The sequence below is a fragment of the Oncorhynchus gorbuscha genome, linkage group LG16, assembly GCF_021184085.1.
Source record: "Oncorhynchus gorbuscha isolate QuinsamMale2020 ecotype Even-year linkage group LG16, OgorEven_v1.0, whole genome shotgun sequence".
NCBI classification, from domain to species: domain Eukaryota; kingdom Metazoa; phylum Chordata; class Actinopteri; order Salmoniformes; family Salmonidae; genus Oncorhynchus; species Oncorhynchus gorbuscha.
The window spans coordinates 71249253-71262323 of record NC_060188.1 but is presented as its reverse complement, the minus strand read 5'-3'; the positions used below and the strand labels follow the sequence as shown (position 1 = coordinate 71262323).

The 13071-nt window shown below is 39.5% G+C and overlaps 2 protein-coding genes across 4 annotated transcripts; both read right to left on the bottom strand.

Moving 5' to 3' along the window:
• Positions 1-1425: 1425 nt before the first annotated feature.
• LOC124000467 (gap junction beta-1 protein-like) lies at positions 1426-6283 on the bottom strand. 2 transcript variants are annotated; one of them, XM_046306835.1, is made up of 2 exons: positions 5485-6283; positions 1426-4016 (listed from the first exon to the last, which is right to left on the bottom strand). In XM_046306835.1, the coding sequence occupies exon 2, from the start codon at positions 4000-4002 to the stop codon at positions 3280-3282; it is 723 nt and encodes a 240-aa protein (XP_046162791.1). In that variant the 5' UTR covers positions 4003-4016; positions 5485-6283; the 3' UTR covers positions 1426-3279. The 2 variants fall into 2 exon arrangements, with proteins under 2 accessions (XP_046162791.1, XP_046162790.1); XM_046306834.1 differs by lacking the exon at positions 5485-6283 and adding an exon at positions 4426-4546.
• Positions 6284-6434: 151 nt separating this feature from the next.
• On the bottom strand, positions 6435-9646 carry igbp1 (immunoglobulin (CD79A) binding protein 1). 2 transcript variants are annotated; one of them, XM_046306832.1, is made up of 6 exons: positions 9237-9646; positions 8626-8928; positions 8189-8384; positions 8021-8097; positions 7709-7824; positions 6435-7567 (listed from the first exon to the last, which is right to left on the bottom strand). In XM_046306832.1, exons 1-6 carry the CDS (start codon positions 9446-9448, stop codon positions 7419-7421), a joined length of 1053 nt encoding a protein of 350 aa, XP_046162788.1. In that variant the 5' UTR covers positions 9449-9646; the 3' UTR covers positions 6435-7418. The 2 variants fall into 2 exon arrangements, with proteins under 2 accessions (XP_046162788.1, XP_046162789.1); XM_046306833.1 differs by having other exon boundaries at positions 7715-7824; positions 9237-9642.
• Positions 9647-13071: the final 3425 nt, after the last annotated feature.

The window sequence follows — 13071 nt, the reverse complement described above, 5'->3', positions numbered from 1 at the left end:
AATGCTTACCATATGACTTCCGTGAAAAAGAATTGCTGTATTTATCCAATAACAGCTAAGTGTCATGTAAAAATAATTCCAGATAACATCTACATTTAGAGAAGTAATTCAGACGGGGCAGTGAAAACTATTGTGATTAGATGTCTCTCTTCTCAGTCAGACCTCACATCTGATAGACTCTCTATATATGGTCTCTATTGATGTGCTCCAGAAAAAGAGAAATGCCCTCACACTTGCCCCTGCTAGGCCCAGCTGTCCCCAGGGTGAATATTTCTTAGCCTCAGAGACTGACCCCTCACAAGGCTACGCTATTGATAACCTGGGACCATGCACTCTACCCGGCCAGTCTAAGGTTTTAATTGCTGAAGCTTCGTCAGACATTTCCTCACAGGTGGTCTGACAGCTCACAAGAACTGCAGTATACAGTACTTCTGACTTTAAAAAGCTTCACGAGACTTCATTCTTTGATTGTGTTTCAATCAATAAAATCTATGGATTGGATTTTTCTCTTTCCAATTCTTACTCAATGGCACTGTCAAATGATCATAACTGCAGATAATCTAAACGCCCTTAGTACATGATGTTTGGTTAGTTTCATATGTTTGTGCTGCTCTCCAGTGGCTTTCTGATGTATCACATAAAGACTTTGTAGCGACGTCACCTTGTAACTCAAGACAACAACACATAAAGCATTCAGAATACACTCATAATAGCTGCGTGTACTACTAGCTCGTTAATATTTCCATGTGGCTATTGCACATAATATAAATCAAGTGTTTTATTAGGAATGTCTAATTATATTAGCTACAGTAATACAAATATGTGCAAGACATTCAACATAACAAGGCATGGTATACAACAAAACAGGAACTAAAATACTATCAGGGTTGGGTTACTTTCTAAATGTAATCTGTTACAGTTACTAGTTCCCTGTCCAAAATTGTAATCAGTAACGTAACTTTTGGATTACCCAAACTCAGTAATGTAATCTGATTACTTTCAGCTACTTTTAGATTAGTTTCCCCTTAAGAGGCATTAGAAGAACACAAACATGTATGTTTCCAATTGAACAACATCTATTGCAGGATAAATCAATGTTAAAGTTTACATAGCGGGCCATATATGGATGTTACATTTTACTTTATGGGTTGGTTATGTAGGCTTCTTCTAACCCATCACTTTCTACTACATATAATAATACAATTAAATGATATCTTTACATTAAAAACTAAAGTCTATCAGAATTCCAGTCATTCCAATAAATGTTATACCCCTTGATCTTCAAGAATAGGACTTGGAAATATGGAAGTATAGATTAGCCAAATAGTTTTACCTGAGCATAACCCCAAAACTAAGGACATATTAATCAGCCCTACTCTGTTGTTTATGATTTTGTTGTCATGGAGGACTGATTGGGCTCATTTATTTAAATTTAAAAATAAATGCTGCGCTCATGAAATTGCATGCTTTGAGCACTACTGAAAAGTGCTATTTATATGTTAAAAATAAATGCCATATGCTGCATTTGCTACAGGTCTATTGTTTATTTTTTTGTTGGTGACACTTTGATATCTTGATAATATGCAGCTGTTCAAAGTGCAAATTCACAGATGAAACAATAACCAACCGTGCATCCCGCCTCAGTTTTGGTAAAAAGATGAGGGATGGGCCTGGAGAAATGTAACCATGCTCAGATTAATAGACAAGAGCTATGGATGCAAGGACTGACCACCCATGATATACAATTATTGTTTTAACCATGTTATGAGGCTATAAAGCATTTGTTTACATTTACAATGTTTTACAAACATTGGAGAAAAACAAGGTAATATTTTGGATTCACATGGAGAGCGCATTTTTCACTGGCGGTCCACTGTTTTCAAAAACAATGATTGATAAGCAGCTTAAACTTCTTAAATTCAACCATTATTGGGTTCAAATACACATTTAGATTTGCGAACAGCCATCCACAACAACCACAATCCGTAAAACGCAAATAGCTAAATAAGAGAGCAGCAGTGTGATTCACATCAATGCGCTACGCAGATAACAATAGTTTGTGAGATCCGTATCGCAGTAGACTACACCACTGCTGTCATCCTTACCTCCAAACGTTTATTCAAGTTAGATAATCTTTGGATGCCGACAGAAATTGCACCATTGGAAGACATAGCTTGGACTGTAGCCTACAAAAGCCTGTTCCTGCTCTTTTACAGCGATCCATCAAACCCATTTGGTTTGTTATCATTAGTGGTATCTGACTTCTGGTCAGACTCGCTCATGTGGAACAAACTTACATTTGCGCCTTTTTTCAATGTTTATTTGAATGTCATTGAGAAAACAGAGAAGTGATTTCTTCTCAAATCTCTTCTGAATTTAATTTAATTGAATCATCTAGTTTTTCAAAAGTATCTGTAATCTGATTACAATATTTTTTGCTGGTAATGTAACGGATTACAGTTACCGTTTTTGTAATCCCTTATATGTGAAGTAAACACTTTACAGTACCACAAATTCTAAACATCCTTTCTCTCACACACACAATAGTTTTAAATCAGCAATGCAGTATCTAGTAAGAAAAATAATGAGATAGACATGAAAATTAATCATTTGGTTCTTTCATTTTAACTTCAACTAAGCACATTTTCTCATTCACTATTCTATTTTACTCTATACACTTGCATAATCAGTCTCATTCATAGCATTCAAAACACTATGTGGATGTCTTGAAGCACTTGATATTTCACTATGAAAGTGAGGTAGTTATTAGTAGTGCTTTGGAATAGCCTCATAGTTATTAGTAATACTCCACCACAACCACCAAATGTTGGTTAAATTCATCACTTTGACAGTTTTCTTGGGTTACTATTTATAATAAACCAGGGGTACCAATGCTTTGTCCTAATGATACCACATTATCAGTGATTAAAATGTCTATCAGGAATTGAAAACTATTTATGAATCATAATACAGAATGGATGATGAGTCGGTTTAGTTGCTTGAATCTTGCAGAGCATATCGAAGGTGACTGCATATTGAATTCAGCTAAATTTGAGACGTTACAAGGTAAGGGACTGTTAATAAATCAGGTTACCATACTTTTCTTCAGTCTCCTCTTCTGGATTTTGTTCTATATCCAAACTGAAATTGTCCTTTGAGTCATATCTATTTGAAAAGTATAGAAAAAGTGTGAACACCTCATTAATTAATGTTGTTAAGGCCATTGCTTTGAACATATGTGCCCAATTACAGTTACAGTGTTGGTCCCTTTAGCTTGTTCTAGTAGGAGCAGAGCTTTTGGGTGATCCATGCTCCCATGGTTGAGTCTCCAGCATTGCTTAAGTGCCTACTACAGGCCTTTCCCACTAGGAAGACGACCTCTGCGATGTTGAGCAGGATGCAGATCCCTGACACAGCCAGCATGAACACAGTGAAGACGGTCTTCTCTGTGGGCCTGGACACAAAGCAGTCCACTGTGTTGGGGCAGGGGTACGAGTCACACTTGACCAGCCGGATCATCTTATAGCCAGGGTAGATCATGTAGAAGAGGTACATGAAGGTTACCTCAAAGATGATGCGGAAGAAGAGGCTGATGATGTATGTCCACCAAAGTGCACCCGCAATCTTCATCTTCTGGGTCTTTATTTGCTCCAGGTCCTTGGGGTTGGCCCGGCCAGACAGCTTGTAGAGTTTCTTGTCAATGTGTCGGCGGTGGGCCACATGCATGGCCACCAGCAGGGCTGGGGTGGACACCAGAATTAGCTGCAGGGCCCACAGACGGATATGTGAGATGGGGAAGAAGTGGTCATAACAGACGCTGTTGCAGCCGGGCTGCTGGGTATTACAGGTGAAGCCGGACTTCTCGTCACCCCACACACTCTCTGCTGCAACCACCAGGACCAGGATACGGAAAATGAAAAGAACAGAGAGCCAGACGCGACCGATGCCAGTGGAGTGTCTGTTTACACCGCTGATGACGGCATAAAAGGACGCCCAGTTCATTTTCGATTCCAGGTCTGAAAAACAAGGACGCCATTAAAATGATTTAATTGTAGAAAGCTTTGAGGTCAATAATGTTGATAAATTGTTGATCATTTTGCATAGAAAATAGTATGATATTTCCACAAGATTTCTATATACAAACACTAATTACACGTTTTTTAAACTAAAAACACAGATTTCACATAACCCGCTTCACCAGTCAACACCACTGTCTGACCAGCACTGGTCAGCGACTGAGATATTGGGAAATCTCCATAAAGCCATCAATTCTCAAAAAGCAGAATCCCCCAAGACTAATTCCATATCCGTCAAAGCCATCGGCAACTGAGGTCTCTCCATCTTGTTATAATTCAGATCTATTGAATTCCATTGTTTTAGTCATTCCTGCCATGGCAGTAGAAGTAGAAGAGAGGTGGAAGTTACCAAGCTCATCAGGAGGTGTAAGAGGCATAGGCAGCACCCAGGGTGGAGGACAATGTTGACCCGTCGGTGTAGCGTGGACATTGATGTGCGGCCAGTAGAGAACCAAACCTCTCTACATGCCCTGATGTTGGCGGGCGGCTTAAGAGCGCAAGCCTTTGGTCTGGCACTACACATCAGGTGACCATTTTCCCAAAGTCACTGGCAAGGGAGTATCTGCCCCAATGTGACCAGTGTGCCATGTTGACACTGGCACCAGCCTGCATGGTATATATATGCCCCTCCCCAAGCCAGACTGACCACAGAGTGGGGTCATAGTGGGGACTTTTATGAAATGTTTTATAATATGTAAAGTCACAACAAAGACTATGATAAGCCAATGCCAAAAGAGTCTACAGACAACATGGTTCAGGTTTATTTCACTTTAACTCAGTCAAATCAAGATATAAATGAAAAAAACATATTTCAGGATTTAAAAAAATGTTAATGGCAGATTTTTTTGATAAAACGAGAAATTAGAGGTGATATGGTAAGAGAAGATTAAATGAATATGATTCTTGAACATGAGATCACAAATTGAATGGCTAAATTAAGATTTCCACAATAAATCCTTTAAGTATAGTTATTATTTATGATTAGCATGTTTTCTTCATTCTTACAGTGTGCACCCTTGATTTTCTAAGATATTTCACAAGCAGCCTATTATGGCTGTCACTGGAAAGCACAGCTATGGTTATCTAAGCCACATACAATAGGCTATCTATGTAGAGGAATGAGTGAAGAAGAATGAAATACAACACAACTGATGCTTTTAAATGTGAATACATCAAATACACTTTTATAAGGATACTTTTAGTTTATTAGTATTAATCCTAAATAAACATTTCCAGATCATCAGTACAAATGTTCGTTTGACTAGGCAGAAAGATGACCAGGTAGAGATCTCATGCCCTTTAACATGAAACCTAATCACAAACATATAAATCATGACAAAAAAATGATGTGTAGTATACTTAATTTAGATTTCATAGCTGTAACAAATGATTAAATTCGTGAAATTACCTTCAGTAGAAGTAGTGCACAAACACGCCCAGAAACAATTGAGTTACCATCGGTATAGATGGATTTCTTCCCATTAGTGAATCTGTGAACCAGAACACCATGCGTTTGCATTGCTAATGATTTCTCTCACACTAGCCACTGCCCTGCACAGTCGGAGTCATATGCTCTTGTGTGAATAATTTACATACAATAGCTGCTTTTATTAGATCCAACAAGCCCCTTTAGAATTCAGATCAAGCGCCTCAGTTTCCGCCTACCCTCAGCAAAGGAAAGAATCTGTGTGGACACAAAGAAGCCTGCCCTATCTATTGTGCACTGTACTGCAAGGGAAGTGAAAGCTGGTTTTGACACAATATGGAGTAAAAAATTACAAAACCCAAACAAAGAAAGTCTAACCACATGCAGAGGGAGTAAGTCTTATAGATAACAGTAGAGAAATGCTTGTTTGTTCATAATTTATTTGGTGCGTGTGTGCATCAGTGTGTGTGGTATTTTCAAAGACATTCTAACCTTTCCTTGTATACCCACCTGCTGTCAAAAATGTAACTGACAATTCTAGTACAATTCTGAGGGATACTTTGGAGAGATAATTTTAAATAATCTTAAACAAGCCTCAGACAGATCAACATCTCATCTCTAGAGGGTGCTAGGCCCACTGAAGACACATCATGAAGCAAGGACTAGGTGACCCACAATTGAGGTGGTCTACTGGGCATCCTTTTCACAGTTGTCCAATGGGTATAAAATAAAATAAACTTTTAGTGAGGATGTGCAATACATTAATTTAATTGGCTGGGAAACAAATACATTTTGAGATCATTTATGCTTTCACCAAACGACATCAAGTTAGATGTGAGCAATAGTAATCGTGTTCAATATATGATTTTGATTAATGCACATTTTGTGTATGTGTATATCGATGTGCCAATAACAATTTGCTTGACCATAGCAGCTTTCTGTATCATATTTATTCTGGACCGTATCCATATTTTCAATGCACTAGCAACTTCTTTAAGAAACAAATGGGGAAAAAGTACAAAACACTCAAATAATTTCTTGTTACAGTGGAGACCATACAGAATTCCTGCTATTGTGGAGAAAATAGACCAAGAGTTTTATCAACTGACAAAGGAATCCACCAAGTCTGTCAAAACCAGTGCCTGTTCAAACTGTACATTTGTAAGAGGTGGAAAATAAATAAAATGAGTCAGCCATACTTTTGAGAAGAGCAAATTGGCTTTCACAAACACAGTTCTTTAACAAAATGCAAAACAAGATGAAAAGTGGTAGCTACATATCATACCTACATAGCAAACCATTGTTCAGTTTCACAATGGACATTGATCAGAGAAAACATCTTTCAATATTGGAGTTTCTTGTGATGCACATCTTCTAGGTATAAGCACATGAGCTAACATAACCAATCAGATGAAGTATGGATGACAAAATTCAATCAATTTGTTCTACCTGTAGAGTGTTACCACCACCTTATTAGGGCATTTCACAAGTCAACAGTTTAAGTTTCGCTGGATACTCTGTATTACTCTGTTTGGGAGCAGCTGTTAGACAATATCATCAAATTCACTTACTAATCTTCTTAAGCACAGCACGGTGCTGTCTCGACAGAGACTGGGCCTTGTTGTCAATGCTTAGTTGTGTATTTGCATAGAGCCTACAGATCATATTAATGGCTGCCACTAAATAATGTTCCTCTGATATGGCCACAATGAAAACTGTGATATGCGGCATCAGAAGAAAAAGGGACCATAAACAGACACTTATGAACAGTTTCTGTCTGGGATTGGATAAACCTCCCTTTTCTTCAAGGCCACCTTTCCATATACACTGGCAACTTGTTAAAATGTATTTAAGAGGGAATAAGAGCAGATGAATACTGCAGACCAGGTTGGCACTGTTGCTGTGTTTGATGGTTGTCAGCCCATGTTTTTACGGTTCCCATAGCCTCTCTGATGTGTATCCTTCCAGTTGTCCCAGTCTCTAGCTTTCTGCAAGGCCTCCTTGTCATCATTTTCAACTCGCTTCTCTTTCTCTTCTTGCTCTCGCTCTTCTGCATCAACGTCCTCTGAATGGGGGACAAATTGTATTTGGTGAATGAGAAAAGGTGTAAAAAAACATGGATCATGACCGTTTGACTTTTCCCCAAAACAATTTATGTACATACGGTTAACTGTAAATAGAAAATAATTCTGAACATCTCTTTTACCCCTACCAGTGCTGCGAGGGATCCCCTGGTCCGGCAGGGCATTTTTCTTCCTGTGCTGCTCATACCAGTCATCCACAGACATAGTAGGCAGGCTGGGATAGCCAGCCCCAAACACTCTGAAATGAAAAATTACACATTTATTATACATTATTCAACTATTTACTTAATGTTATATAATAAGCAAGTAGCTATGTAATTTAATTTTGTTAAGGGAGGTTGGACAGAGTACTTATTTTGTGAGTAGGAAAACAAAAAACATTTTACATAAAAATGTGCAGAATGAGAAATAAATAAGTTTGAGCAGGTGCTTACCTGGCCTGAACAGCATCTTTGGTGAGAATGAAGGGTTTCATGGGAGGCCTTTTAGATTGTGATGGCTCTGCTGAACTCTGCACATGGAAAATATAAAGAGCATCAGAAAATCACCCTTTCAATTAGTCATTGGTGAATACGATTAGTTACATCTTCAAATCCATGTACCTGTTTTAGAACATCCATCTTGGTCAAAATCTCAATTTCCTGATCAATGCTCTCAATCTCCTCCAGGGATACAACAATCCATTTCCTCAAGTTGAGGAGGTAGAAGTCTCTAACTATCTCGTCATCTGCCTGCCCACTGTCCACTGCTGCCTTGATCTCTGATAGCTTGGCCTCGGTGTTCTTCCTCTGGGTGTATCTGCAGAGTATAGCACAATAAATAAGAGTCATCAGACCAATGTGGGTGCATCTGCATTATAAAATAAGAGAGCTGTTTAAGTTGTTAAATAGCTGAGGGACATAACATATTTTAAGAGGCTCGTGACAGGTACTAGACCTTAAAGCATAGGCCTAAATATTACTTGTGCAGTGCTGAATCAAAACAACGCGTGTTCCGATTGTCAAAATTATTATAATTCAAAAGCAGATGTTTCTGATACCTTTCTATCTTTGCCGCTCTTACTGTCGCCATTGCAATCAAGTCCGGAGGTTTGGGGGGCCCATTTGCAGATTCTTCTTCCAGTGTGCCAGCAGAGTTTTCATTGGTTTTGGGTAGCTCAAACTGTGATATGTTATACTCCTTACATCTTTTCAAGAAGTCCAAAAAGTAACATCTTGCTATCTGAACTTGCTCTAGTCGTTTTGCCAGGTTCACTTGCTTCATAGTAAGAGCCCCCAGGAGGACAGGCAACATCAGATACTTCAGATCTGTTGTTGCTACCTCCTCCAATTCTTCATTTCGGCTAAAAAAAACAACATGAAGAATGAACAAGAATGAACATGCAGCATCACTTTCATTTGCATTGCCTTAGCGAACGTTAGCTAGCTAACTAGATTGTTTACGACTTATCCTAGCCAATCAAAATTATCTAGCTGGCAAAACTGTCAAGCAACTCTTAAGGTGGAATCTGTTCGTTATTTAGTTGGCTATACTCTTTGATATATAATCATGCCCAATACATGATAGTAACTAGCTACCTGGGTATCTAGTCATCAAAGCTTGAGTAGACAGCGATCTATAGTTAGCTAGGTGCTAGCTAACGTTAGCTACCTGAACAAGTCGAGCTGGGCAACCATCCGCGTTGCCTCTTCCAGTTGCGTTATCCCACGCTTGATTTTAACCTGGATATGGGTAGCTGCGATGGGATCGTTTGTGGTGTCCACCTCCTCATATAGTTTCCATCCCCGATCTAATAAATCAGATAGTTTAGGTGGTTCTTCTGCCTGACTTGGTGACAAGCTAGTGCTTTCAGCGGCTGCCATTTTTTTATTTTTTCTATGTAATGACTACTATCGGCTTCCGTATTCATTCTACGCTTACTTCCTTTATGACAAGATTCAAATGGTTTCCACTAGTTAGCACAGCCACGAGGTCAGAATTGTCGCAAAATCATTTTTGTGGTTAGGGCAATGCTTAGGTTTCACTCTCGCCAAAATCCGTCCAAAATAAGCCCAATGCGTTTCAATGGGCTTATTTTGGACCTAAACTTGTCGCCTGACTTCCCGCATTTGGGACGACTCCCAGTGTTAGGGCGGAGACATGAACATATAATCAATTATATAAACATCTCTGTATAGCGGAAGTATGTTGCAAATACTGCGTCAAAAAAGAACACCCTTTTTTTTACTGCAGTAATTTTGCAGTGTAACCACAGTTAACTGCTGTTACTCTGCAATTACTGCGTCAAAAAAAACACAGTCGAATGCAATTACTGCAGTTTCAAAACTGCAATCTGCTTTTGTAAGGGCGGCCTCTGAGCCGCCTGACACTAAAACCTGCCTATCATTAAATGTATTATTCTGTACGTAAATTGTGCAACCCAAATTTAGTATGATCATAGATCAGATATTTCACTGGTTGTATAAATGTGAAGCATCCGGTTGGCGTTTCCACTCACTACCAAATATGGTGATGAGAGGAAGCCCAGTGGCCGGCAGTTGTAGAAGATTAAGCGAGTTCGATTTATCAAGTTCTCATCGACGAAACATTTGATCTTCCTACAGTTTTCTGTTTCCAAAACTAAAACAAACAGAGTGCTCTGTATTTTGTAAAACTTTACCCTTTGCCAAAGTTTTAGAAAATTGCGTTGTTTAGAAGGAGAGCAAGGGCGAATAGAGTTATTGCACATGCGCACTTCAAAGTATGCGTTCCCTATCGAAAAATGCAAATAAATGCTAGAACCGCCAAAAGCATCTCACTCAGTGATGCCAATTTAGAAACATTTTGTTGCTAGATTTAGCAACTTTTCAGACTACCCTGGCAACTTTTTTTTCAATCAGCACCTAGCAACACATTTAGCTACTTTTTAAAATGTATTTGTAACTTTTTACAACTTATGAAAAGTGACTCAAGTTAAAATGTACGCATTTTCCCCTCTAAATGACATAAAACGATAGCACGGGTTCGACGAGCCAAACTCAATGAATGTTTGATCTTGAACAGAACTTACAACATCAATCAACATGTCACAATCAACATTTTACAGGAAAGAGTGGGAGTCTGTACCTGAACAAATATCAAATCATATTTTTGCCGAGATGGCCAGTCAATTTGAGTAACGTTATTGTGGATTCTACGTAATGACGCAATGACACCACAACGTCATTTAGCAACAACTCAACCTGCCTCTAGCAATTTACCCTGAAAATTAGTTGGCAACACTGATCTCACTAGCTCGTGCTTGGCTCTGCCTACCTCCTTGCTTGTTCTGGCCACCACAATTAATTTGCTCCGTTAGACCAGAGCCTGTAGTTTCCATCTTGGGTTAGTTATACAAATCTTTGGTATGATGCTGCGTTTAAATGTTAGTCAGAACTAGGAAACTCAGAAATGTCCAACTTGCTAACTGATAGAATGTGGCACGTGTATAACTACAACCAGTTAGTACATCAGACATTTCAGAGTTTCCTAGCTAGTTCTGACTAACACGTGAACGTGGCATGATATGATACCTTACGTTTGCCAAAACTTGGCCACGCCTAGCTACCTTTTGCCATTTCCTTAGTTATTTTTGGGCGCGTAATCAATAATAACGCGGAATGACAATCCTAGCAAAGAGAATTTAAAACTGATATTAGCACGTCACAGGTAAGACATAAAAGATATACAATAGTATGTGGACCGGTGTATAAAACCAAGCACAACAGCCATGCAATCTCCATAGACAAACCTTAGCAATAGAATGGCCTTACTGAAGAGCTCAGTGACTTTGAAAGTTGCACCGTCAAAGGATGCCACCAGTCAGTTTGTCACATTTCTGCCCTGCTAGAGCTGCCCCAGTCAAGTGCTGTTATTGTGAAGTGGAAATGTCCAGGAGCAACAACAGTGGTAGACCAAGGACAAGCTCACAGAACGGGACCGAGTGCTGAAGCGCGTAGTGCGTAAAAAAAACGTCTGTCTTCGGTTGAAACACTCACTACAGAGTTCCAAACTGCCTCTGGAAGCAACGTCAGCACAAGAGCTGTTCGCAGGGAGCTCCATAAAATGGGTTTTCATGGCCGAGCAGCCACACACAAGCCTAAGATCACCATGCACAATGCCAAGCGTCCGGTAGAATAATGCAAAGCTCGCCGCCATTGGACTCTGGAGCAGTGGAAACGCGTTCTCTGGAGTGATGAATCACACTTTGCCATCTGGCAGTCCAATGGACTAATTTGTGTTTGGCAGAGGCCAGGACAATGCTACCTGCCCGAATCCATAGTGTCAAATGTAACGTTTGGTGGATGAGAAATCTTTACAGCATACAATGACATTCTAGACGATTTTGTGCTTCAAACTTTCTGCCAACAGATTGGGGAATGCTCTTTCCTGTTTCAGCATGACAATGCCCCTGTGCACAAAGCGAGGTCCATACAGAAATGGCTTGTTGAAGTCAGTGTGGAAGAACTTGACTGGCCTGCACAGAGCCCTGACCTCAACCCCATTAAATACCATTGGGATGAATCGGAACGATGACTTCGAGCCAGGCCTAATCGCCCAACATCAGTGCCTAACCTCACTAATGCTCTTGTAGCTGCATGGAACCAAATCCCTGCAGAAATGTTCCAACATCTAATGAAAAGCTTTCCCAGAAGAGTGCAGGCTGTTATAGCAGAAAATGGGGGACCAACTCCATAATAATGCCCATGATTCTGGAATGAGATGTTCGAAGAGCAGGTGTCCGCAAACTCTTGTTCATGTAGCATATTTTGCATGATGCTTCCTTGACTAGACTACTGACGTTACACACAATTCAAAGCCAGTGAGGCGCATTTCAGGCTATGACCAAATTCAACGTTTTTGCTTATCGTTTCATACACATCTATGTGCTTTTACGAGAAAAAAATAAACATGAAGGCGATGAGGATTATATGTTTATATATGCGTTGTAACAAGAAATAGATGACAATGATGGTCTTAAGTCGCTCTGGATAAGAGCGTCTGCTAAATGACTTAAATGTAAATGTAAATGTCTTGTCAACTTGTTGTATTCTTTTCCCTACCACTGACTTATTGGTAGCGTGCCTGCTAAAACAGTTGTCTCATAGTTCAAAGGTTGTGACTTCTAATCCCATTCAGGCAGATATCTATTTTTTAAATTCTTTATTTACAATATTCATCCCGTGCCCACACACACACGTCTAATTTGGAAGTGAAAGCATACCTACCTATCTTGATTACTGTCCAGTTATATGGTCAAGTGCTGCAAAGAAGGACTTAGTTAAGCTGCAGCTGGCCCAAACAGTGGCACATTTTGCTCTTCATCGTAATCAGAGTGCTAACATTAGTACTATGCATCCCAGTCTTTCTTGGCTAAGAGACTGCCTCGCTTGTTGTTTTTATAAGAAACATTAACGTGTTGGAAATTCCAAATGGTTTGCATAGTCAACTTACACGCATCAGTGAC

What these genes read in the sequence shown, in the direction of transcription:
- LOC124000467 (XM_046306834.1), bottom strand. Translation starts at nt 4,453, where the DNA reads ATGCCTCTTACACCTCCTGATGAGCTTG. An exon ending in TACACCTCCTGATGAGCTTG is followed by an intron (nt 4,017 to 4,425) that starts GTAACTTCCACC and finishes CTTGTTTTTCAG; the next exon opens with ACCTGGAATCGAAAATGAAC.
- igbp1 (XM_046306832.1), bottom strand. Translation starts at nt 9,448, where the DNA reads ATGGCAGCCGCTGAAAGCACTAGCTTGTCACCAAGTCAGGCAGAAGAA. An exon ending in AGATGGATGTTCTAAAACAG is followed by an intron (nt 8,098 to 8,188) that starts GTACATGGATTT and finishes TTCCATGTGCAG; the next exon opens with AGTTCAGCAGAGCCATCACA. An exon ending in AAAGATGCTGTTCAGGCCAG is followed by an intron (nt 7,825 to 8,020) that starts GTAAGCACCTGC and finishes TTTTCATTTCAG; the next exon opens with AGTGTTTGGGGCTGGCTATC.